The 25,694-nt window shown below is 51.2% G+C and overlaps 2 protein-coding genes across 2 annotated transcripts; both read right to left on the reverse strand.

Annotated features, from left to right (window-relative positions):
* Window positions 1–15,734: 15,734 nt before the first annotated feature.
* On the reverse strand, window positions 15,735–18,249 carry LOC100907943 (xaa-Pro aminopeptidase 3). Its single transcript, XM_018639715.1, has 6 exons — window positions 18,203–18,249; window positions 17,550–17,736; window positions 17,153–17,444; window positions 16,874–17,044; window positions 16,402–16,746; window positions 15,735–16,294 (listed from the first exon to the last, which is right to left on the reverse strand). The coding sequence occupies exons 1-6, from the start codon at window positions 18,225–18,227 to the stop codon at window positions 15,866–15,868; spliced, it is 1,449 nt and encodes a 482-aa protein (XP_018495231.1). The 5' UTR covers window positions 18,228–18,249; the 3' UTR covers window positions 15,735–15,865.
* Window positions 18,250–18,757: 508 nt separating this feature from the next.
* CtsL1 (cathepsin L) lies at window positions 18,758–22,463 on the reverse strand. The gene is made up of 4 exons (XM_003743730.2): window positions 22,406–22,463; window positions 20,566–20,658; window positions 20,304–20,456; window positions 18,758–19,752 (listed from the first exon to the last, which is right to left on the reverse strand). Exons 2-4 carry the CDS (start codon window positions 20,656–20,658, stop codon window positions 19,003–19,005), a joined length of 996 nt encoding a protein of 331 aa, XP_003743778.1. The 5' UTR covers window positions 22,406–22,463; the 3' UTR covers window positions 18,758–19,002.
* Window positions 22,464–25,694: the final 3,231 nt, after the last annotated feature.

The raw sequence follows: 25,694 nt of genomic DNA on the forward strand, positions 1-25,694 counted from the left end.
CGAAAACCCGAAAACCGAAAACCCCTCTGGCTTATCGGAATGGTACGCGGAGGAAAAATAGCGTTTGGCCATTCCGGATTCGTTCCGAAACAACTTGAATCACGAGCCCCTCTATCTGTGAGACGGCGGTCGGCATGATGAACTATCTGTCCGGAGATCCCTTCGTACATAGTCTCGAAGCTCGCCGATGGAACCTCGATGGGGAAGATGCGTGGATGATTGTTTTCCTGATTGGAATCGGAAGTTCCGACGAATTGAAGTCAGGAAATTAGCGAAGTCCCAAGCTTCTCACAGTGCCTTGAAGAAAGTCGGGCGGAATTTCACGCTCCCTTCATGTACTCTTTCGCCTCATTCACTCGAATATATATCACCCGGCGGAGCCCCGGCTGTAAGAATTTCAAGTCGACATCCAGAGCTCATATACTGGCAGCACTAACAGAATGAAGACTTGCATGGAATATTTATTATTTTCTCCCCATTCCTTCGTCACGATCCACCCGGGAATGTGTCTGTCAATCGGAGCCGACTTTGTTTTTCGTGTTATTCTCGCGAAATTCCTCCGTTGAACGTAGGTTCGAGCATGATTGCGACACATGGACCCGTTTTTTCTGACAACTGATATCGCGGTGTCAACAATTGTGATACTTTCTGGCTCCCCGCTCTCTCATGGTGATCGTCCGGCAGCAAGCTCACTCAATTACGTATCCCAATATGCCTGATTGATTTCTCAACATCTCCGGGAGAAGAAATCGATGACATCATTGAGGATGAAGCATTAGGTCGTTGAATCTTCAAAAGCAGTCAAATGGAAATTTGATGGATATCGGAGGTGAAGCCCCGCCGGAAAGGATCGATGGGTTCACGTGGCTCCCACCTGATCGAAGGACGAGAGGGCAGCTCATTTTCCAACTTATCAGTCGTTATCGCAAACTCTAACTCGCGCGGCCTCACAGTGCCAATGCGCCGCGAGACACTTGCTCGAAAAGTTCATATCTTTTTTCTCTACGATCATCCGATGACAGTGGAAACGGTGAATCAGATACCTGACCGTATACTACTGCGCGAGTGACTCTCTTTATCAGCTTCGTTTACGGAGACGCTAAGCACGAATCCTTCGCGCTATTAGTTAATAGTTAAGAAGAATTTTCATCATTTGCTCAGTTCCTGACTCGCCTGTGCGGAAAGAGGGCAGGATGCGCTGGAACGTGGACTTGTAGCGGGGGGAAATCGGTTCCTGCGATCTGGTCTATCGTGGGAATCGCTGTTCGATTCAATTCGGCGCAATTTTCGGAGCGGCTTGAGGTGATCGCCGGCGATCCGTGAAGGGTCCGATGCGGCGGTGACCGCGGACGACTGCAATCGGAGCTGGGGAATCACTTTCCCCAGAATCCCGATTTCTCAATAGGCCTAGCATGGGAGAACAGACAAGTTGTTCCACAACTCCGGGACAGCGAGCTGTTCGGCATGCTTGTCCGCATGTCTGACTTTTCGGCGCGGTAGTCAGCGGTATCGGCACACCGATCGCATTCGATGTTTGTTTCGGAGTTTCGGAGCTCTGTAGAGTCACGACAGTGTCCCTATCGCCGGGATTGGATTGAGAGAAAGTCGCCATGGAATGGAGTTGGGAGCTCAGTGTTCCCTTAGTTCCGCCCCGTCTTCGATCGGGACGCTCAAGTGGGTCAGCTGACTGTGCTCCCAAATTTCCGCACTTTTGGCTGCGTCTATAGCTTGCCAAGATTTTCGCAGAAGACCAAGAGCAGACGGGGAATGACGTCCCGATGACATGGAATCGGTGCGGTGGTTAGTCATCACCCCTGTGAATGAGTTCTCATGAAGCCGTCTGACGAAGAGGCTGCCATGTATGTCGCCCAGCGGCCCTAATGCACCATTGTGGATTGCGCAGCCAAGAATTTTCGTCCCTCGGCCTTCGACCAAAATTTCGCTGCCCAACGAACTTCCTCATGCCCCAGAAGACTCGGGCGAGCGGGAAGGTTTTGTCCGGATAGCCTAATTAGGGTAAATACTTGTTGACGCCAGTTATATCAACAAGAGCGTATCACAAAAGCCGTCAAGGAAATTCGGACGGAAATCCTGATCCTCGAGACCTCACCGACGATTCCACGAATTTTCCCTCGAGGCCTATTCCAAATCGACCTCGGAAACTTCATGCCCTGACATGTCGGGGACTTCGCTGCCTCGCGAGGAGAAATGAAGCCGTGAAACTCGGATCCCAACTTGAAGAATCGATTCTTCTTCCGATAGGGATTGACCACCGAAGGGGCTTTTTGAGCCCTAATCAAGTCCTCAATCCTCACGAAGACACAGTGACATCCTCTCGCGGAAGGATCTGCGAGGCACGCGACCGAGGAGCTTCGATACCGATGGATGGTAGAGGCATCGGTGAGAAATATTTGCGCAGACATTCACGCCGAAAGAATTCGATGAATTTCGGTACGATGTTGAGTTCCCAAAACGTCAAGGTTGGACTTCCGGATCGCGATGGTCCCTCCTGAAGTTCGGGATCTGACAGTTCAATTTGAAGCCGAGCGAATCTGCCTCGATGATCAGTGGAAAATGCTCTCGGGTTCATTCGATTGCTCGACCGTTCGCAAAGGTAACGGCTCATCTGATGTGATGCCTGCCAATAAGCATCACAGATAAAATTGTTCGAGGCAAGTGTTTGTATGAGTGCGTACGCCTGTCGTTCCGCTCCGGAGGAATTCGGCTGCTGTTGACTATGGTGATAATATTGAGGCAATAAACAGCACTTGACAAGAAGTGCACACCTTAGTGAAACCACAAATATCAATATTGACTCGCCGCTGTCGACTTCGTATTTGATTTCTTCGTCTTTTCGCTCGGGCCGCTTCTCCCTCCTGCTCTTCGCCATTTAACAAGCTGTAAACGACATCATCACCCGAATGATTGCCTATGATGGTCCCGCTGCCTCGGCTGCTGTGAAAAGACTGTTTGCCCACCGACGGCGTACATATTTCCTCTCCTCTATTGATTCAAAATTCATATTCTGTTGAATAATATCGTTTCCGTATTTTCTGCTCTGAGGCCCTCGAAAATATCCATCCGTTTCAGCTGCGTATAATTGGCCGAGAAAAGATGCGTACGAGTCGGGGCCGATCGAGTTCTCGATCGACACGATCTCTCGGCGTTCGGGCGTACTCGGATGACAAGACTCTTACTGCATAGCACCGGACAATCGGAGTTATCTCCGGGGTCTCGGTATCCGTTGGAGATCCCAGAGTAGGGAGCGTCTATTTGGATGCAGTGTTGATAAAAGTAAAGACTTCCAAGATGCGCAAAGCTTCAAACAATCGATACATTCTTCCCTAAGTGGAACCAACGAGATGAGATTACTGATACATTGCTCAGGACTGATGTGAGAGATTCATGGTCGTGAAAGCGGCGACCTTGGCAACGCCGGTACGAAGAGCATTTCCACCATTAACACGTGCATCGAAGTTTTTTGGCAGCTCGAAGGCTCCCGATATTCGATCTCTTTTCGCTATTGCACCGTTTATTGCGATCGGAGCGACTTTCTTTCGTATATCATAGAAGAAGGAAACTGTACAGAAAAAGATACACGAGCTTGACGAGAAGGTCGGAGAATGAGACGGAATGGAGAAATTGAGCTAGCTGTGACTCTCTGGAGAATAATTCTGATCTGAGCGATGAGTTACTTCTGGCATCAGCAGGAGCTCATCTACCTGTGTGGCGGCTTTCTCTCGTCAGAAAGTAGGACTGGGCGGCTCTATTTGGGAAATTCGGCGAGAATTCGGCGGTAATTGGTTTGTAAGAAATTGCCGCGGAGCTCCGTCCGAAAGTTTGCTTTGCTTCGAGCGATATCTGCTAATTCTTCGATGTGACGATCACAAGATGTCCGGAGCCTCAAGTGGTCGCTGCGCATTTTTCCTCCACGCTTTCCGGGAGCGATAAAGCCCGTAGCCGTCATGAATCGAGAGATAGATAGCGGCGCGGAGAACAGCAACGAGCTTGGTATTGAATGTTTTTCTTCTTATTCCATCGACTGTCCCGATCCCTAAACCACTTCTACGCAACGAAGCTGCTTCTCCCGCTTGCCGTGTGTCTTGGATATCGCGTTTTCTTCTCATTCTGACGCTGAGATCTACGCAGTTCAATAGGAATTTTGGAATTTCTCTCGCAATCCGCCTGGAATGTCTCCTGTTTCCCACCGCTGTTTGTCACCGGCTAGGAATGTGTCGCCTTTCGCGCGAGGGCTTTCGTTTTCAGGACTCAACCGGATTCACCGCGCGAGTACGCGGATTTGGCAAAGATCGGAACGGCGTCATGACGTGACGGATTCATGGACTCGGTGTCTTGTTGACGTCATATTCACCGAGATCTCGTCTTTGGCTGGAACGGATGTTTCCGGTTTAGGGGAGGCTTTTCCGGGAAAAGAATCCCCCGCATCAGCGGAGGCCCAAAATGATTTGCCGGGTTCAGACCCCTATTGTCTGTCTGGTAAGACTCGCGCTGCTGGAAGCGGTCGCGAACACTCGCGCATTGATCCAGTGCGGACGCGCGAGCGAAGACGACCGCTCCGGGATTCTCTCCCGATGTCTACGGTGTTGTCGAATCACATCGTTCGGCCGCCTACAAAACCAGTACTCGAAAGAGTTTCAAAAACGGGAAATCGAACAGAGCGGAAAAGCGGTTAGCGGCCGAACGGTGGGGAACGGCGACGACGACACGACCGATGTAGCCAGCCACATCGACGGTGTAGTAAATTTCACGATTGGTTTGCCCGAAAGTGTGTTACTCCATTCTATGAACTGTTGGTTCCGCGAGTGATCCGTCGAAAATCTGAACGCTTCCCGACGGGGACGGGAGGCGTTGCCGAAAAACAAAATCAGAAATTCTCACAAACTTATCCCCAAGCCAAGTCACGACTGCCCTTCCTGCTGTATGTTCTGCTTGCTCGACCGACCGACGAGCGGACGGACCGAGCGTCCGCCCGCCCGCCCGCTCGATCGCCTGGATGCGGTGCGTTTGCATCCGCTTTTCGCCTCTACCTTCGACTAGCACATTTTTCCGGCGTTTTTTTCCCCTGATCTAATAATCGGAATTCACTCAACGCTTAAGCCGCGGAACGCCGACTGTTTGACTCGGAGCCAAAAATTTGAGTTTCGGGAATTCCGCGTCCTTGCCGCAGAGGACTCCGTCGACCGCTCAAACGGTGACGACAGGGAGTGGTCGACAAGGAATCCATGCACCGTCTACTGAAATTTCAGACGGCGATTCATGGGTTTGATGAATCGACAGAAAAAAATCATGCAGCTTCCTGCTTATCGGAGGATCCTTCGGAATCGTCTCGGTGCTCAGCGCAACGGGGATATGGAAAAGAGCTCGGGACTGAGGAGCACCGCGGAAGCTAATTTTGATCTGAAGCCGTCCTCTCCTTGTCTCTTCGGTCGACGAAGGGCGAAGACTCGAAATTAGCTTTCGGGTCGAGTCGAGCAACGGAATGAGCTTCGTCAGAATCAATCCGCGGGAACCGCACACGTAGAGGACATTTCCCTTGGAAGGCTCGAGATGGATTAGGGCTGCGATCCGGTGCTCAACGTCCCACGGCAGCTCCGGAGAGCATACAAACCCCACATAGGTCTCGTGCCCTGCTCCGACTACCGTCAGACGTTCGTGAGGAATCACGCCTCATTTAAATTTTCCGCTTCACCTAAACGATCAGTCGGATTTCAAAATCTGATTGATTCCGGTGTAGACGGTGGAATGTTCTACCACGGAACGAAACGAATAGGAGAGGTCGACCGAGGGACACGTCCCCGAAATTATTTAAACTGCAATTATTCTAATTCGATTCTGCGAGAAACGTGGTCCGTTCTGTATGACTGATTTTGGTTGTTTTGGAACTGTCACTCGAGCTCGTGAGTCACAGTCTGGACTTTCCATTCATTCGCCCGATGCCCGACACCCTGACCGACGCGACGGCTTAGTCGCCGCTAGGTAGTGTTCTCTGTTCTAGGGGATTTTATTTTGCTCGGCATCCCCATCGAACGACCCCGGTCAGTCGATTCTCGCATCGGAACATGTGCGTCGTATTAAGCGCAGAATATTTATTGTACCTTCGCCGGATTGAGTAAGTTGTGCGTTTCGCTCATCCGGGTGGCCGATTCGATCTCCCGTCGATGAATGAATGACCCGAGTTTGGGTCGATTAAAATTCGCTGATCGACGATCACGAAGAACGGTAAATGGTTGGAAAGCCTCCTGCTGTCGAATTTCAACTGCCTAATTCATTACAGAAATATTTTCACCTGATCGTTGTCGCGCAGAAAATTCATGTAGACGCGATCACCTAAGGGGAGAGCTCACTTCCGACGACTTACGGCAATCGTACTTCGGTGTGAACGAATTGAATGAAACCTACGCTTCAAGGCAGGAGTCGGAAGAGTCGATAAGCTCAGCAGCTTTGTCAACGCTGCTGAACAGCTGCACCCAACGCGACGGAACGATCGCTCCCCGCCCACTTGAAGCTCGTTTTTTCTTTTTGGCGAGGAGCTCTTCTCACGGAATAATCATCACCTCATTGATTGGAAACGTCGTTTTGAAAATCGTGTCAATTGTTTCCGTGCAATGGAACAAGGACGAGTCCAACTGAGATTAGCGGAGCTGATAAATACATAGCTCCATGATCTATGGCGGCGACGGCGGTGGTGAGTCGCGGATCGTCGGCCTCCAATCCATCTTTCCATCCTCCCGGCCAAGCAGCTAGCCACCCACATGATGCCACGCGCGATAGTCGAAAACGCCTAACTAACCAACAACAAACGGATATTCAGCATGTTGAAACAAATATGTACGCGACGTACTTCCCAAGAATCGAATCACGCCGCCCGATGTGTGAGAAGCAATTCCACGCGATTGAAATTCCGGAGGAAGATCCAACCGGAGCTGAGTCGAGGCTATTCGAAGGCAAATTGATTTATAACTTTCGTCTCATTGGGAACCGGAGTCGCGACAGCCGCGCTTCGACATGGCTTACGCGGAGTGAAAGCAAGCCATGCGAAGCGCTGTGACAGGTCCGTGAAGAGCACGACGGAGCATTCCTGCTCGTTTCCTCGTCGAGTTCTCGAGAAGATCAGACAGTGAATTCTATAGATTCATGCAATCCGGTGTCTTTCTCGAACGAGCTCTCTCTCTGAGCCGACGGCATCCATTATCACGTTGATTCCCGTCGGGCTTTTTGAGGCGAAGGTAATCGACAATAGGTTCGTGTTTGCCCACCAATGAGAGGCTCATCGTAAGCCTGAATCCGAGAAAACAATTCCTCTGTCACTCAGTCAATGTCTTCGGAACCATCGACCTGACGAGGACGACGACGACGACGATGATGATGACGACGACGACGATAACCATCATCATCATCGAACGGCCTCCCTTCGAATGCAGTATTCCTGTGATCTTTTCTCGAATCTATCTTTCTCCGAGTGAGACGGTGTGACTCGAAGCCTCTATTGCCTCCTCACAGTGGGAGCGCCTTTGATAAATCACCGGACACCCGAGAACTGAAGTAGCCGAATCGGCATAAGCAACAAACTCTCCAGAAGAATGCCTGTCCACTGCGGACTTCTCTGTTCCGGGAGCGTTACACGGTACAGCTCGACGTGAACGGAGACGACAACAACGTTCTCCTCGAGGAACATACCGAGTAAGGAAAATGTTCCATTCAACGTTCTCCTCCCAGAGGACCCATGAGCTCAGTTCTCGCGGAGCGGTTCGAACGTACGACGTAACGTGAAGTTGATCTCGTCCATTTCTCGCAACACGGTCCTTTGTCGAAAACCACCCGTGGTCTCGAAGCTAAGAAACGTTCCGTTTGGAACAGTCCTATCCACCGACTCAATCAGGAAGGAGGAGGTCCTCAGGGTCCTCTCGATTTCGGAACCACAAAGAGTTGAGATCGCTTCTTCGGCAACATGCGAAACGCAGGGGCGCCGCCCTCCTTGCTCACTGGGTAGCACGCCACGACGCCAAGCATTCTGTGCGCCTCTGTCAGCAGCGCGGGCAGTGACTCCATCTAGTTCAGACGTTCGTTTTCTGGAGCCCGGATCGACGGAAAAATGATTGTCAGACCGCTCGTACAGACGCATTGCACTTACCAAGCGTCCTCGTAGGTGATTCACTGAGTGATTGAAGGCAATATCGATTGGAACTGTGATTCTATTCCTCCGCGAATGTTCACAAAGCACGCACAACGCGACGACCGACGCTAAGGCTGGCTTCTGGCGTTGAACTGAATGCCGGTTTTCGGATCTAGCAAACGGCGACGCGGCTTCGGAGGCGCATAGGGAAAGGGCCCGGCCACCAAATCTAACTGACTGTGTCAGTCTGTCGGTCGGTCGGTCGGTCGTCGCTTGCTTCGTAGTCGGTGCATCCATCGGTCGCTCGGTCCAGCAGCGTATCTTTCTGTTTATCCGAAAGACAGTCAACTCTGTTCAGCTCCTCGAGATACCGCGAAAGACACCGACGCACGGTACAAGGTCGAAAGTTTCCCCTCCGGTGTGTTCGCTGAAACCAACTATCGGTCCCGGCGACTTCGAGCGCGAACGTTTTTCTCCCGCGCCACACTCCGCAGGGAACGCTCTCAGGTCTTCTGTATTTGTCGACGCTCGACCCAAAAGTCCCTCTGGGCTCTGTCAGCATCCAGTACTCAGTGAGTCCGTAGCTCATCCGGAACTTGTGTCGATCAACTCAGGAACCGACACCGAGACAGACCGCGCGGTCGGAAGCCCGCGCCGCTCGCTCGGAATCGCCGTCTCCGTGTGTGAAAATCTCCCGTATCAGTAAAGCCTCTCGCTCTTTCATGCGGTTATTACCATGCTGTGGTGTATTGATATAGTCTCCGCGTGCGTACAGTTCTAAATAAAAGTATATCACGTCGTCTCATTTCGCCAATCGATCTCTTGGGCGTTTGGACAGGAATATATATGTTACTGGTCACATGGGCCCGAGCAGAGTCGGCACAAACAATCATGTTCTACCTGATGACAGCCCCCTTTTCTTCATAACACGTGATGAAAACCGTGTACTGCGTCTCTTGTCAGTCGACTACGGATTTTGCACTGAGCGTCTCTCCCGAAATTTTTCTTCATCGCCGGGGTATGAAGGTACTCTGGGTCGATGTCCGTCATCTTTTTCAGCCAGTGCTCGAGATGGGTTCTGAAAGCGTCGGTGATCGGTAGGTTGAATTTCTCACGAAGTTCTTCCGACAGCGAGCTCGTATCAGCCAGCCAGTAGACCAATCTCTTTCTGGTCGATCAGTGGGGATACGCTTTCGAAAATGGAATGGAAGCTAGTCCCAGCCTCGCATTCCGAACCCTCTCTGCGATGTGCCTTGAACAAGAGATTCCAGTACGGCAGAGAACAATGCCGAGGTATGAATAGTGGCGAACCTTTTCAATGGGACCACCAGCGATATGAAACAGATCTCCCTGGGCCTTAGGGCCTCCGTTTCAGAACTCGACGATCTTCGTCTTCTCCGTGTTGATCACCAGCCCGTTCTCGGACATGTAGTTCTCGAGAGTTCTCATGGCTCTCTTGAGGTGCACCCTAAAGGGGGAGAACAGTACCAGATCAGCAGCCAACATCAGGACGTCCACAAGATCTTTGAAGCCTCTCACGAGGATCAATGCTGCCGGAGCCGTCATCTCCTCCAGACCAAGGGATACGGGATCGCGAAAAATCGCGCGGATCGCCCAGCATGCTCCTCGTTCGATAGTACCCTAAAATCCCGACCATAAGGAACGCCACGTATAGGGAGCTTCCCGTATAAGGAACCCCACCTATAGGGAACTTCTCCGTATAAGGAACCCCGCCTATAGGGAACCTCCCGTATAAGGAACCCCACGTATAGGGGACTTTTCGTATAAGGAACCTGGGGGAATTCCCTTTTGGCAAAGTTTCTCATACAGAGAGTCCCTAAGGATGGGGTTCCTTATACGGGAAGTTCCCTATAGGCGAGGTTCCCTATACGGGAAGTTCCCTATAGGCGAGGTTCCCTATACGGGAAGTTCCCTATAGGCGAGGTTCCCTATACGGAAAGTTCCCTATGAGTAGGGTTCCTGATACGGGAAGTTCCCTATACGGTGCCCATTTCCGCATTTTTCCGGTTCCTTATGGTCGGGATTTTAGGGTAATTTCTTCTGGTCAGGAGAACGCTCATCGAGGGGAGAACGAATGTTCAACGACCGTCAACGACGGCACGTCTTCCGCGCTCGTAGAGACAAGTATGAAGATCTATCGTATTTTCCGGCGCACTCTCTCAAGGCCGCCTCGTTGGCTGATTGCACCGCGAAGAGCGGCGTAAGACTGTCGGATGAAAACACAATTTTTTTTCGATGGGACACGAACTTCTTCCCATCCAATGTTCTGGGGACATGAATTCAGTAGCCTCTTCTCTCTCAGAGCGGGAGTATGACCGAACCAACACCTCTAGTGATCATTGAGAACTTCCCGTGAGCGGATCGACCTCAAACGTTCACCCTAGGTCGCATCGCCTTCGGCCGGCCGAGACATGGGTGACGGGGACGTACGGAGGGGAGCAGGGGCGTAGGCAGGAGGCGCTTAAAGCGACTATAGCCCCCTCCCCAAGAAGAATCCTGCGGGCGCCACTGGAGGGAAGTGCAATATTGGGGGCTCTACGAGGCGGTGGAATTAAGGATCAAGGAAATTCCAGTCACCAAGTCCGTGGTAGCCAATCACTCAGCAAGTGAATCAGGATAGTGAGTTGACCGAATGGAGCCAATCCTTGCACGCTTAGCTGCTCGTCAAAACAAAACAAGCGTGCAGCCAACAGCTGAGTGCTCGCCTCTCCAAACTGACCAGGTGATCATTCTGAGTTCTGGGCCAGCGGCTCCGAACCAGCGGACGAACCTAGCTGCCGGGCGAGCGACCGAGCCCAGCAATTACATAATTAGGCGGCGGTCCCCATACAGCTTCAGCAGCCAGAGTGAACATGAACCCATACAGAATGACATCTGTTCACTGGCTAGACGAACTGACTGACTGTTGAGGCTCCACCCAATGAAGTTCGCTTGATGAAAAATCATTCGATACATTCGACACTTTTGAATGGTGTTGGCGCGTAGGGATAAAGTTCAAGACACCCGTGGTCGTGCTCATGCATCGGTGCGGAGACGTGAGGGACGAGTTTGACGCGCAGCATGACCCTTGACCAAAGCCACCGACGAAAGGTAGCGAAAGCTAATCAACGTAAACTTCGTATACCGCCTCTCGAAGCATCCGCTCGGGTCACGATGAATTCCCGACGGGATTCCCGCTGCTCGATGTCTCCGAATGCGCTTCGATTCTTCCCGAGCATCTCTGGAACGGAGGCGGGACTAACCCCGAGCATTCCGCGTGTCTCGGATCCGAGATCGAGGATCGTCCGCTTCAAGCTGCTTTCAGAACTCTATCCGTCACGATCTCGGGCTGCGCTGAGCACACGACGAAAATTCGGCATGATGTTTGCTCACTCGCGCGCTCCAAAGACGATAGCCATAAAAATGGACTGCGGCTATTTGGGAATGTGTGACGTCATGGGGGTTCGGGGGTGAATAAATGAGGGATTTAAATGTAACACCGAGAGAAAAACAACGACGTGCCTTTCGCCAGGCTCAGACGCCTACCGCCTGGGGGCGCTCACGGATTAGCTTATCGTTCTCGGTCAAGCGAGCAATCGACCGACTGACCGACGGACGGACCGACCTAACGGTCTGAAGGTCTGACTTGGCGGACAAACTCAGTGGCCGAAGAACCACCAGCTCAGAAAAGACTGTCCGGACTGACAGACGTCGTTGTGGTTGCCGTCGCGTTCTTTCTCTTGGCCGCGGGTCAATCGTGAGTCCTGTCTGGGTAGACAGATGATACGGATTTTCGAAGGTGATGTCCATGCTCGCGACGCTGGTGAGGAGCGAGCGAAAAAGAAAAGGTCTCGGCGGCGGCAGGAATAGCGAGTCAGGTGGAGTTTGCCGAAAATTCAGCGATCAGCCGGCTGATCAGTAGACAGGAATGTTCGATTGTAGACGATCCGAACGATCATTACTGCTGACGGTGTTCTATTCCTATCCCCAGAAAACCCTCATGATGGCAAATGCAGGTAAATCTGCGGCTTGTGCATTTGCTCTAATTCTAGTGCGGGAATGCGCCTAATGCACTCGATTAATCCACTTAGACCCAGGCTGTCTTATCACGCATGACTGTCGTTGTTTCAGTGTGCTCGGGGGAACTATGGGTCAGAGTGTCACTGATGTTGCCGCCGTATTCGATGAGCAAACAAGGCTGCGCCCGTAAGATCGCTGATCGAATCAATTACTTCAGGTCGACCACGAAAATTTAAGCTCGTTGAGGTTTGGAGCCTCGGTTATTTATTGCAGAGGTCTTCCCTCATCCACGATTTCGGTCTTCAGTGGCTCGCCAACGTGAATGGTTTAGCAAGCCCTCCGCCCGTGTCTCGATTAGCGATGTTCCTTGAAAATATTCGTTGGTTTTCCTCCTTTTCAAGAAGACATTAGCTGGCATTTGGGTTAGTTCGCTCCGATGATAGCTTTCGCCGCGAGCGGGCGGAGAAGGCGCACAAAACGCTATGCGAAAAGCACAGCGGCAGAGGAAAAGTCAGAAAAATTCCCGTCCGAAAACTTATTGGAGAACAACATAATTTCGGGCGATTGTTACGTGGGCAGCACGAATGGGTCCGACGGAGCTTTAAATCATCCGATTAAGCGTGCTCAGTAGAATCATTCGATATAGTGTCAACAGGCGTGTGGGCGTGACGACGTATTAATGTGAGTCGCCGTTCTTTTCTCCGGCTAAGTCCATTCACAGCTCATCACACGATCAGACAAATCAGGAAACGAGCCTCGATAGGACGATCGGGGAATGAGGGGGGGTGAAGTACCCGTCCTTCTGACTGTTCGGCTCCGCAATGTGAATATCGATCTGAACGAAATCACGGGTCGTAGCGATGATATCCGTCCTCTTTCTGAAAGTGTTTTCCGTAAAGCCCACGGAAGCAGTACCACTCGGAGGAATTCGAATTTTCCGAAGCCTGGTGGTGCAGTACGGGATGAGGATTCATCAGAGGTGGGGCTCAGCCCCATCAATGGGGAACGACGCCGATTTCCGACTTCCTCCGATGTCCTTAGGGGGAACACATGGAAAGTAAACGCCGAAAAAATTGAACGTACAGCCAGGGATCGGAGGAGTGCCAGGAACCATCTTCTTCTTCAAGTGTCAAGGCTTCCGGAGAGAGTGTCGCGAGAAGATTTTTCCCCGCGCTCGGTAAGGGCCAACCCTCAGGGTTGACATGCACCGCAGATGTCGTTCCAAAACCGAACGACCAAAGAGAACCTGGGACCGTACGGATATACGTACACTCGTACATGTCCCTCGTGCCAACTCTTCCAGGGTATCGGGCACCGTCACACAATGTCTTAGTGCCAGTGGTCACGCACTATGATGGATCCTTGATTCAGAAATTGAGGTGAGTTTCGCGGAGTCCGTCTCCGCCTAGAGTGAGAGACCGTCCATTGACATTTGAGAGTATGGCGCAAAAGAACGGGACCTCGTTCCATATTCCGGGAATTTATATCTGCGGTAACAGAGCCCGTTCTGCCTTCGAGCTAAGATTCGAGTCAAGTTGACGGTATCTTTCTGTTCCCCAGCCATGTTCGTCGTTGATCTCGGCTTGATCTTGTCGCTGTTTTTCATCGCTCTCTATGTCTACTTTTTCTTCATATATGAGTAGGAGTGGAAACCAGCGTTCGGAAGATCGTGATGTCAAATATTATGAAGTTACCAGAATGTGTGAAATTCAACCCGACTGTTTGGAACTCGACGCCGTTCACCGAAAATTTTCTCTACGAGATTCCTGGCAGGAGGAATTATGTACTCGAAGACGACGACTGCAAAATTGCGCTGATCAATCTCTTCACCTGTCTCGATATGTGGTAAGTCATCCCGGCGCTGGATCGAGACCCAAATCTATATTCCTCCGCCGTGGGAAAAATAAATTCCCGTCTATTAATTCGTTTCTGCTAAGCTTCACAATCAAGGCGACCACTGATCACGGAATCTGTTCGAGACGCCGCGTCTCGGAGAAGTCGATGAACTTCGCAACTCGAGTAACTCCGAATCCGATATTGCAGTACAATAGGATCACGGCTCCACATGTCCCTCAGGCCGCTTATCTCACCACTGGTTGCCTTACTTGCTACGAACATACGAGATTCGGAACGAGTGCCTCTAGTGGAATCTTCAAAAGAAGAGGAATTCGCGCACGACCCCATCGCGTATCGAAAATTTGAGAGACCAATTTCGAAGTGGAACGAAGTCTCAGAAGAAATCCGTAATGCGATTCGAAGCGTGGAAAATTTTGAAGTGATCGCCCCCTCGATCGCGTGGGCCATCGTGCGCTTCTTCGGAGCTGGAATCGCAATCACAGACACAGTCGAGCTCGAGCTCGAACGCTGGACGCGGAGTGGACTTTCCATACCGTTTCCCCGAGGCTGTGTTGCCTTTCTCCACAAGACACTCCCCCAGTTGAAAGATTTCTCCCTCATGCCTGAAGATATAACTTCTTTGGTGAAAGCCGTTGCTGTCTTCTACAAGAGTCACGCTACGGAGCCTGAAAACTCCGAAAACGTCTCAATCAAGAAGCAGCTATCGATTTTCACGAGATGTCTCATCGCGGAAGGTCTCGGGCCGTGGATTCCCTTTGACGAAATCGCTTCTGGAAATCCACTCCGACAATCAGCGCTGATGGCGGCCTTACAGAGTTTCAGCGAAAATCCGGAACTGGTTCAGAGTGTCGCGAATTTGTCCCGCTTCCATGAAAATATGGCCAAGCGATTCGATGGCTTCCAAATACAGAGTCATCATGTTTACTCGGTGTACAGGAGTCAGATGTTAGCTTACATGAATAATAGACACGGTGGGAACTCCAAGCTGACCGCTGAAATCTACAAGGTAAAGAATGCTCTATTCCGGGCGCGCAGTTTCGAGACGTTGGACGGGGAGCTCCGTGATAGTGATAAGGATCCTGCTTTGGGTAGAGCCGATGCTCTTCTTGTGGCTAAAAATTATCTTGAGTCTCTGCCTCTAGACGACAGACTCAGCTACTTCGAGGCTGCAGAGAACGCGTCCCACCTGGGGCAAGAGGCCAGTAGGAAAAGCCGAAAGAAAAACGCCGGAAGAAGAAGAATTAGTATTTTCGCGATCGCTTCCGATTCCCAATTTAGAGCCTCCCTGGATAACCTCCATGCCTTATTGTAGGTACGCGTCTCGATTTCCGAGATTCGCCCCGACCTCGACAAGAGGTCGAGGGCAGGGTAGTTGTTCATTGACTCGGCTTTCCGAGGCGACTAACAATTTGTCGCATCCCGATTGAAAAGCTTCTAGAGAGGCCAGAATGTTCTACGGGGATAACACGAACGATCTCGACCGACTGTGATAAGGACGATACCGAGACTCTCTCTTTACTGTGTGGACTTTCGGACGAATCGAGAGATGAAATAGATCTCTCCCGCTTCCTTATGTATATCGTAGCTGCAGAAAGATTCAGGAACGCGCTATGTATTCTGTACGTTGGATCCGAAATTATATTTGTAATAAAGTTGGAGATTTTTGTCCCTCTATGCCATTCGTCGTCGCGAATCAGAAACGGGAGTACCTCCGGAGAACGTCGTTCAATAATTATTTATCCAAGTTCGGTTGATACAGCGCAAGATCGCTCGACAGATTGCATTAGTCCGAGCCCGAATTATGGGGATCGATTTCCCACACGCAAACGATCAATGTTTCGTCAATTATCACTTTCATTTGAATAAACCTTCGATATCTAACAGAGAACGCGGACACTTCGCACTCAGAATTCGCGGACCATCTCTCGTCAGATGCACGTCGTCCTCTATCCGCAGACCGAGACCTCGGTAACGCATCGGTACTTTGGCGTTCTTGCGAGGTATGTAGATGCCCGGCTCTACGGTGACCACCATTCCTTTCTGAAGTTTCATCCGACGCGGCATAAGGGGCGTGTCGTGGACGTCCATGCCGAGATAGTGGGATACGTGGTGAGGGCAGAACTGGTAACCTGCCTGGCGGAGCTCGGCTTCGGACGTCAATTTTGGATCGACTATTCCTAGTTCCTGCAAGCCCCGCGCGATGAGCAGACACATCTGCTCAAAGAGGTCGTCCAGTGTGTAGTATTCAAACTGGTAGAGCGACAACATCAGCTTGCCGTGGACCTGAAGAGAGAGGACGTATGAGATGCTCGTCTTCGTGAGTTTGGATCCGATTCTGAGAATCGATGGCTCGTGAAACTTCTGGAGTTCTTTCAGAGACCGCTGCCCACCTCTTCGAGTAGTTGGTAAACGTCGCGCTGAGCTTGCGTGAACTTCCCGTTCACCGGCCAAGTGCGAGTCACGTCGCTCGCATAGAGGTGTAATTCTGCGCCGGCATCCATGAGCACCATGTCGTTCGCCATCACGCATTGATTGCTCGCTATGTAGTGGATGATGTTCGCGCGGTCTCCACCCGCGACAACCGGGGGATAAGCGAGGCGTTCGGCTCCGCGTATCCGACACTCGAATTCGAATTTCGCGGCCATCTGACTTTCGAGAACAAAGGGATGCGACGACCGTATTGTCTCGACGAGGCTCTCACAAGTTATATCGGCAGCTCTCTGCATGACGTCTATCTGCAGGCGGATTGAAATGAATAATGAATATGCCCTGGGCTGCATGACTGAAGCATAATATCGCAGAACTCAGCGCAGCGAGAATGACTCTGGGGACGTAAGGACTGGGAAAAAAATCGGAAATCACCTCTGCCGAACTCTTTATCAAACGGAGCTTCTGGATTGCAAGATCGAAAGGTTCCGAATCTTTGAGAAGGTGATCAACCAGCGGGAAGTTTGTCCGCTGGGACCATTGCTTGGCTGTCGGATACGAAGAGATGAATTTTTCGACCTCGTCTACCCCGTAGGCTTCGTCGACCTTTGGGAAAGTATTTGAAATTTTAGAGGGGGGAATCCCGGTGGCAGACATGGATACCGAGGAACACTGCGGAGAAAGACCATGAGATTGCCAGAATTCCGGCCTAACCTTGAGCAGGTTCACAGCTCTGGAGGGGCCCGTCCTAGGTCCGTCCCAGAGCTCATTGGCTGGGTCATGCTTCGGCACGAATAGTACGCTTCTAGGAGTCTCTTTTTTATGCCCATGGATGACCAATACACTATTCGGCTCAGAAAATCCACAAAGGTAGTAGAAATTACTATTTTGGCGAAAGCTGAAGGGTATTTTCTCGGTCATGAAAACTTTAGTAGCCGAGGGAATCACAGCTATGTGTCGTTCTGCGGACGGCTCAAGCTTGCACAGCAGAGCGAAAAAGGCATTTCTGCAACAGGAGGTAAGATACATTTAAGATGGGAGAAAAAAGGCCATATTAAAAAATATGTACATGAAACAATTCACAGAACGGTGAGTCAGAAGCAGTCGATACCTCCGTTTTGAAAGTTCCTCGGCTGTGAATCCCGGTATGCATTGCTTATCCCTGACAAGATGTGGATGGGTTTCCGCCGTCGGCTGGCCGAGAGCGACGACGGAACATCCCGTTTTCGGTAGAGGCGTGAGACGGTCGAAAGGATTATCGCACACAGAGGAGCTCGAGGAGAGCCTTCGTCCGAAAACTGGGGAAAGGTAAGTCGTTGGCGGGCTTCACTTTCCAAGCGTGAAAAAAATTCTATTCCTTGGAGAGTCCCGTGATTCACACGGACATCCTTCGTGTGAAGAATTAAGATTACCGGCAAGTTGGCCGCAGAGGTCGGATCGAAATCGAATTGCAGCCCGCGAGGCGAGATGCGTCCTCAAACTACACCGGATCGAACTCGGTTCCAAAAAGGATTAGAACGACCTGTCCAGGATCCCTATCACATTATCTAGAATTTCATGGTAACATCGTCGAACCGCCAAGAAGGACCGATCCGCGCAGAGAAGCGATGCAGCCCGCCGTGAGCAGTCCATCTCCGTGGCTTAGGTGCTCAGATCATGGATTAGTCTGAGCGTATAGCTTCCCGGGATCGAGTAGATCCTACCCCCGTATACGGTTCGGCCTGTCTCTCCGTGAAATGAATGAATATTCAATTGGAGACTCACGCCGAACGGAAGCTCTCCTGAACATGGCTGGATGTTTGGACACAATGATGACCGATGATCTTGCTTAAAACGCGCTGCGGTCTGATGCGGCAGCAGCGTCGAAAAAAGACAATGGCTGTCTCCCCTGTCATCCGACAAAGACTCTTGACGGAATGTTCGAGTTGGATTCTCAGGGTCACAAGCGAAATATTCGAGCGTCTTTCAAGTTTCTGCAGAATATTCATCATTTGCTGTTCCAAAGACCATTTCCGCTGGCTCAGATATTCGGGCGGGGAAACCTGCACCGGGAGATTTCCTCATGGAATTGCTTCGGGTGCTGGGCTCCATAGGAAGCGTTTGTGTTTTCCACATCAGCATTGTATGGGCAACTCTCTATTAAAACTAACTTTCTATTATTATTAAATCTCTCTTATTATTACGTATTATCCGAATCCTTGCACCGTGAGGCTCATTCGACTTATCTCTCAGCGAGTAACTCTTCAAAAATCCTTCTTCCCCTCTCAAGACAGAGCACATCTCCCTGTCCAGCCGAGAAGCCAGGAGATCGAGGCGCGAATTGCAATAGTTGAACATAGTTTTATTCTCCATCCACTGTGGATTCTCCCCAGTGTAGAGGCAGATGGTACTTCTGGTTGGTTCGGACACAAAAAAGTCGGGTGATATTCCTAAGAAAATATAAAACCGCCGTTCTCTTTCATTCTCTACTGTTAAGTTTTAGATTCCAATAGACGTGTTTTCCTCGAGCCGCGCACGAGCGACGCGGAAACGAACTAATTTATGAGCAGCCGGACCGGAACCCTCTAAACGAGAGGATAAGAAGCTTGAGTCGCCACGCCGCATTCGTTCTTGCTGTTCCTGGCCATCAGGACGTAGCCCTCCTGGCCCCAGCGCTCGCCCCACGAGTTTTTGATGATGTAGTAGTCTTGACCGTCATCGGTGGTTCCGTAACCCACGGCCAGAACACCGTGGTCGAGTGAGTGGCTGTCGCAGTCAGGGGGGTTGTACACTCCCTCGTGGTAGAACTGGAAACTCTCGTGGGAAGCGTCGATGGCGACCGAGACCGGACCAATCGTAGCCAGAGCTTTAGCCAATGCCCTTTCATTTCCGGAGGGAATGTCCACGAAACCGGTGTCCCGACCCGCGCTGTCTTCCTTGTGGTAGCGACACTTTCCTTGTTTGCCTTCATAGGGGTAAGACTCCTCGGTGTCGATGCCGTGGTTCTCCTTGATGTAAGTGAACGCGTTGTCCATGAGACCTCCACCGCATCCGTTGTTACCGTACGAGGTCGAGCAGTCGATCAAGTTCTGCTCAGAAAGTGAAACAAGCTCGCCGGTCTTCCTGAACAACTGGCCTTCGAGGGCTCCGGTGGTCGAGAACGACCAGCACGACCCGCAGTGACCCTGGTTTTTGACGGGGGTGACGGCGCCCTTCTCCCGCCAGTCGACGGATTTGGGGAGCGAGACGGATTCGGGTTCAATCCAAGTCGAGCCGAAGTAGGTTCTGTTCGAGCGGAGGAGACCGTTCATGGTGGAAACGAATTCATGATGGAGCTGAAACAAAATTACGAGTCGGTCAAACAGAGCATCCATCACGTTAATGGACATCACCGACATGGGCTAAGAATAGGTCGGGATGTATGGAGCCGAATGGAAGCTCTGTCGTAGACGACGCGACGCGGAGCTTTGGGATGGGTATCTCTCGGGGCTCGGGGGAAACTCTGTGGCAGACGGACTGTTCCGAATCGGCCGGAGGGGGCCGCGTCCTAGGAGACGCGGTTTCCCTCACATCGAGGGTGTGCGACATCGCGACCAAGATAGGATCGAGTTCCGCCGTGAGGTCGAAGCATGGAAGCGCATCGACGGATCCAATGACTTCGATCTGACCGCGTCAGCCGCGATCTGCAACACGACGACCTTGCGGGTTCCGCTCCTAAAATTCGTGTCGTGGTCTCTTCCACAAGGCGTAAACTCGAGCATAATCGGTTCCCTAGTGGACGGACGGAGCCAGGAACTCAATCGCTCGGCGACGGATTGTGTTGCGATTCGAGGATTCCGCAGGACGGGTTGGAAGATCTCACGTATGCTAGCCCCAGTGGACTCACCATGTCTCCGAATTGATTCATCTTGAGCTTGTAGGTGGTCTCTCCCTTGGCGTGCTTGATGTTATGGCGAGCGATGAGATGGGTGTTTTGGAGGAAGATCTTCTTGCGGAAAGCCTCCACGGTGGAGCCTTCATACTTCTTGTTGTGGTGAACCTTCGGGGAATCAAAAGAAAAAGGTTTGAATCTTCTATTCGCGGTATCGCTCCCCATTGGCTTCCGAAGAGATTTCGAGAGGGTCGATTCCCCTAGAGAGGGTTTTCACCTTGAAGTTCTGCCACTCGGCATCGAAGAGTTGCTCCAAGGTTAGAGCAGCGCTCGCCGCTCCAACGAGCACCGCAAGGATCAAAAACTTCATCTGTGGGAAAAAAATGAGAGAGTGTTTAGACTTGAGTGAGAATAAGCGATCGGTCTCGAAGTACGGCGCGGCACGCCGTTCCTTCGGACAAAAAACTTCCGATTTGCCTCGGACAGCTTTCTTGGGAACAAATGAAAGAAGAAGAGTGAAGGGAAAATCCGGCAGGCGCGTCGTAGCTGGAAGCGGCACTCCATGCAACGAACGAGCTACCCGTACTTCGCAAAATAGTCTTGGTTCCGGTTGGCTACCAGCAACGAGTCTCAACGAACACTCCGCACCGTCTGCTGAACGCCAGTGATTGTACGCGTCTTCGAGGAGGGAAGTCTCCGAAAAAGAGAACGTCGCACGCTCTCACGTGTCACTCAACACAATCACTTCCCCAGTACCCCGTGAACGGCGATGCGGGCATAGATAGATTCGACGTTGGTGTTTGTATCGATAGAGCTCAACTCTTAGAGATAGCGTCTTTCTTTCCGCGATGCTCTCCAAGGAAACACTGGGACAGAACGGATGATAATTATTGCGAGATGCCACGAGCACAGCGATTGAGTGTTTGTTTTCAAACGAGCTCTTCGTGGAGGAAAGCTTTTAATCCAGCACCACGGAAGGCTGAATGGCTTACTTATTCTGGCTAGAGTTCCGTTATCGAGCTATTGACTCCGAATGACGTCGCTCACAGCCGATTCACAGATGACGTCTCGCTCGAGCACCTGTCGACGCGATGAGCCAAGCGAGGGGAACATTCGGGGGCCTCCCTTGAACAGCTGAGCGCCAGCCCGAGCTGAAAGACTTTGTCATGACGATGCATCGAACCCAAGCTCATATAGGAGCATCCGAAGGCTCTCGGTCTCTGAACGGAGTTTCACGCATGCTGGACGCTATCTATCCGGTGATTTCGAATCACATACATACGCAGATGTCCACGACAACATCGCGGTTCCTCCGAGAGTGTTCATGAGAGATAGCGACTCGGTCTAGAAGACGCCTCCAGAACCCGGAAGTCACTAGCACGAGCTTACCTTGTCAAGCTAGCTAATCTGTGGGGGATGCCTCGCTCTCAGGGACTGTCGACGACTGAGCACTCTTATAGGACGTTCAATAGAGTGGAACCGCAGAAAGAGTGAAAGACTGCGAAGAATCCGTTGCCAGATAGCGATGATGATGCACTTGCTTTGGCTATCTGCTTGTGATCATGGAAACACTACACCGACTCCGTAAACGTAGCTTGCTTTTCCGTTTGTCGTCGCGTCCGCTGCCATTGTACTCTCGCGAATCATCGGCTCTCTATCGAGTCGGGAGCTCGTTGGAAAATCCGAGTGTTTGTATAACAGTTCGACGGATTCCTCTTAGATTGGACGTTCCGACGGAATGCCGACGCTTCGAGACGAGTTCCGGAGAGCTGCCGTCGCAGTCCGTGCTCGTTGAACTCTACGGGGTTTTTAAACTCGATAGTTCACTCAGAATCCGTCTTACTCGTTTGTTCTGACCGAGTTTCGGACCCATCGTCGACCGGAATTGCGGTATGAGAGAATTCCGCAATCGTGCCGAGCATGGACTCCGACTTCGAATTTTCGAAACTTTGTCGCAGAGACAGCAGAATGCCATGCTGCTTTTCGGAAATCGTTCAGCTGACGAGCGATACGGCAGGTTGGTTTTCCGAGCTGAACAGAGGGGAACGCCTCCCACGCCGAGGATGCGGAGAAGCACAGAGATCACGTAGCTTGCTTCGGGACGATTCGTCACTCACCTCGATCGATTGGACGCTTCTTGGAGGAATGCTCGTTGATCGGCGTCCACACGAGACTGACTCGATCCGTGCTGCTGGACCTTGAAGAGAATCCCATCTCTGGAGAGGAGAATGGGGTGCGAACTTGGACGAGGGTACCGCGCACTGAAAGAAAAGGCATCCGCTTATTCAGTCTCGGAGCGAAGGCGGGCCACAAGAACCATGATCAATGTCTGGAATCTCCAGCCATTGACTGATCTGTTGACGGCAGCGTCTCGGGCTCGAGACGACCATGCAGATTAGGGCAAGGTCTTTTCTTTCAACTGGAAGTTTCATCCTGCGAGACACGGCTCGCGATCACGAGACCGGCCAAAGGCTCCCGACGCGGTTTTTCCTCGCACCGCGAAACGATTTCCGCGATCGAGTGACCGGAAGCGCTAGAGGTCGTTAGCGGGCGCCGGCTTCAGAATACTCATTCAGTTTTCAAAGCGTTCCGCTCATCCAGCGACAGAACGTATCTATGCATACGGAGGTTTGTCAGTCAGCGGCTCAACAAGGAAGTGGTTTCGCCAGCACCAATGACGACAATTACACGGCGCTCTCGAGAAGATACCGGTGAAACACAGATTGAGGAGCCGACACTGCGATCTCCTAATATGAAGGAAAATGACTCACAGAAATGACGCAACTTTTGAATCGTCTCCGAAAGACCCGATCATGACATCCCCATCACGAGTCGAGTCGACCAAGGGATATTTAGGAGCAGAGTTTTCAGGATCGAGAAAATCCCGGCAAGTAGTTTGGTTGTTGCTTCTCCCTTGGAGATATCCTCAGTGGGGAGGGGGCAGACCCATCATGAAAGAGGGGGTATTTTCCTGCTAATTGGATTTGGTGGTCGCCCGTCTTTTCAGCTAGAGCTCTACTCGAGGCGCGGAACATCTCGAAGTTCCAGGAAACCTCACGGACTCCGACGTAGCTCGCGAGAGGGGTGGAGCTTTGGTCTTAGCGATAATCTTTCATCTTCCCGACGTTCTCGATGCGCTTCTTTGAATGTCAAAATAATTAGAACAATCATGACTCTTTTATTTTTTTCCATAGGTACGCGATCGTCTCTTGATCGATCGCTTATTGTCTAACGAGTCAATCTACGGAGACAGTCCTGGGAAGAAATTAGCTCGTCAGCCTGTGACTAGCGATGGCAAAACCCGTGCACAGCTGATTCGTCGAATGTGTAGTCAGAATATAAGGCTCCCTCCCCTTCCCTCTTCTAGGATGCTGAAACTCGACCGCGGAGCCGATATCTCTCTCTCATATTTAGTCTCCATTTACCATCTACTCCTTGAATCATTCAATCATCCACCAGTGAAGGTGTATCGTGGCTATTCGTCCGCCTTTTCTCCATCCCCGCAAGGGAGGTCCTCTGGATCCGCCAGTGGCTGCGATCCGGAACCTGAACACCTTCGTTCGAATGTCTCTCGCATGATGAGGAAGATAAATCATACCACTCTGAGCTGAATCTAATACTTCTCAGAATAATGCTTCCAAGAATGAAGTCTTCAGTTGTCATATCCAAGAACTCCTGGCAGATCGCCCCGGTGAATCCACAATACCTCATCTGTGAAATGCTTTTCATTTAATAAGCACCTTTATTCAAGGGGATTGATAACAGTAAGTAGAGAATGTACACTCGTCACGGATTTGTGCGCGTTTGTAGGCATTCCCGAAACGACAGAGGAGGAAAGTCTTCGGAGGCTATCCTAGAGCTGATCCTCCAAGACCAGATGTTGTTCACGAGATCAGTGGTGGCAAGGGATTTCGAGCGAACCGAGACATGGCCTCTGAGGCAGTTCTGAGAAACATCGAGAAACTTATCCCATATATTGAGCCTCGTGATATTACGGAGCGCAATAGTGCCTTGACTGGACATTAGGCTGGGGAAGGTTGGGATTCGGACGGAAGATCCACAACGCTGACGAAGCCGACGGATGGAGAAGTTCTGCATCGAGTCCATAAGTGACCGATGCTTGCCCTTGTAGGGGAGCCAGACGGGTTCACTGTACAGAAACTTAGATACAATCATCGACTGGTAGAGTCGGATGTAGATTTCAGGTGTTCGCACCACGAAGCACCCGAAGATACAATTCACACGCCGCGCCGACTGGCAGAGTTCACAAGGGTAATTCGCTGAGTGAATCCATCGATTCCCGACTGCATGTTCTGCATTACGATTTGGCTTCGAGGGGGTCCGTACAGTTTAACGTCATCCGCGAAGAGGAGACAAGAGATGTTGTCCGGGAGATATTGTTTGAGGTCGAGGGCGTAGGGGAGATACAGAAGGAGAAAATTGCCCCGCCCTGAGGAACGCCAGAACCCGCTGCTTGTGGGGAGTAGAGCTTCGGGTGTACACAATCGACTTCAAGGTGAGGACGCTATATCCGGATCGAGCAAGATCACTCCTCCTTCTTCTCCTTGCCTTTTCATCTTCTCTCAAGAGCCAGAGGTACAGAACCCAACGAAGAATAAAAAAGTATGAGTTCCAGAGAATGATCCGGCGACTGGCGCACTTTCTGATTGAGAAGATCTAGGGATCGGAGCTATCTCCACTCGTCCTCACGGCGTAGACCGGTAGCGCCGCCGATGGAATATCCAATTTTAGATTCCAGCTGAGAACCGCAGAATACATCACTGCCGTTGTGGTTCAATTCTCTTAGGAGATACGAGATCACCTCGAGAGCACCAATCGGGAGCTTCGATCAGCGAACTTTTTCCAATAGATTGCGACCTCATGCTGAACTGCGAGTGCGGCCGTACCTCTTTGCTCAAGTCCGTTCCAGCAATCATGGGCGCGGACGTCACTAACGTGGGAAGCCCTGCTTGAAGAGTCGGCGCGAGACAGCCTCCGAGACAATGAATTCGCTTTGTTCCATCAGATATCCATGTGAATCAAGATCGACCTATTCGTTTGTACGCGCCTCCCACTCCCAACTGATATGTTTGCATTGGAGACAGGAGCCATGTGACGGATTTCATGATTTCATAAAGATTTCATGATTCCATAAGGATTTCATGATGATCTCATGATTTCGTTAGGGTTTCATTATTCCACAAGTATTCACGGACTTCATGAGGTCGTGAGCATAGGGCCATTCCATGATTCGGCTGCGGCTCAATGGCTTCGCATACCGTCGCTTACGAACTCACGAGATTTTTTCGGCGCTGCTCAATTGACTTTGAGGCGGAAAGCATTCCAACGAGGAATCCGTAGTCGCACGATGAATGAGCAGCTCAAAACAAGGTCTCAAGGATGAAA

This window comes from Galendromus occidentalis, unplaced genomic scaffold (genome assembly GCF_000255335.2).
Source record: "Galendromus occidentalis unplaced genomic scaffold, Mocc_1.1 scf7180000077451, whole genome shotgun sequence".
Classification (NCBI taxonomy): Eukaryota; Metazoa; Arthropoda; class Arachnida; order Mesostigmata; family Phytoseiidae; genus Galendromus; species Galendromus occidentalis.

What these genes read in the sequence shown, in the direction of transcription:
- CtsL1 (XM_003743730.2), bottom strand. Translation starts at nt 20,658, where the DNA reads ATGAAGTTTTTGATCCTTGCGGTGCTCGTTGGAGCGGCGAGCGCTGCT. An exon ending in CCGAGTGGCAGAACTTCAAG is followed by an intron (nt 20,457 to 20,565) that starts GTGAAAACCCTC and finishes GATTCCCCGAAG; the next exon opens with GTTCACCACAACAAGAAGTA. An exon ending in TGAATCAATTCGGAGACATG is followed by an intron (nt 19,753 to 20,303) that starts GTGAGTCCACTG and finishes ATTTTGTTTCAG; the next exon opens with CTCCATCATGAATTCGTTTC.
- LOC100907943 (XM_018639715.1), bottom strand. Translation starts at nt 18,227, where the DNA reads ATGTTCAGGAGAGCTTCCGTTCGGC. An exon ending in GAGCTGTGAACCTGCTCAAG is followed by an intron (nt 17,045 to 17,152) that starts GTTAGGCCGGAA and finishes ACTTTCCCAAAG; the next exon opens with GTCGACGAAGCCTACGGGGT. An exon ending in TTTACCAACTACTCGAAGAG is followed by an intron (nt 16,295 to 16,401) that starts GTGGGCAGCGGT and finishes CTCTCTCTTCAG; the next exon opens with GTCCACGGCAAGCTGATGTT.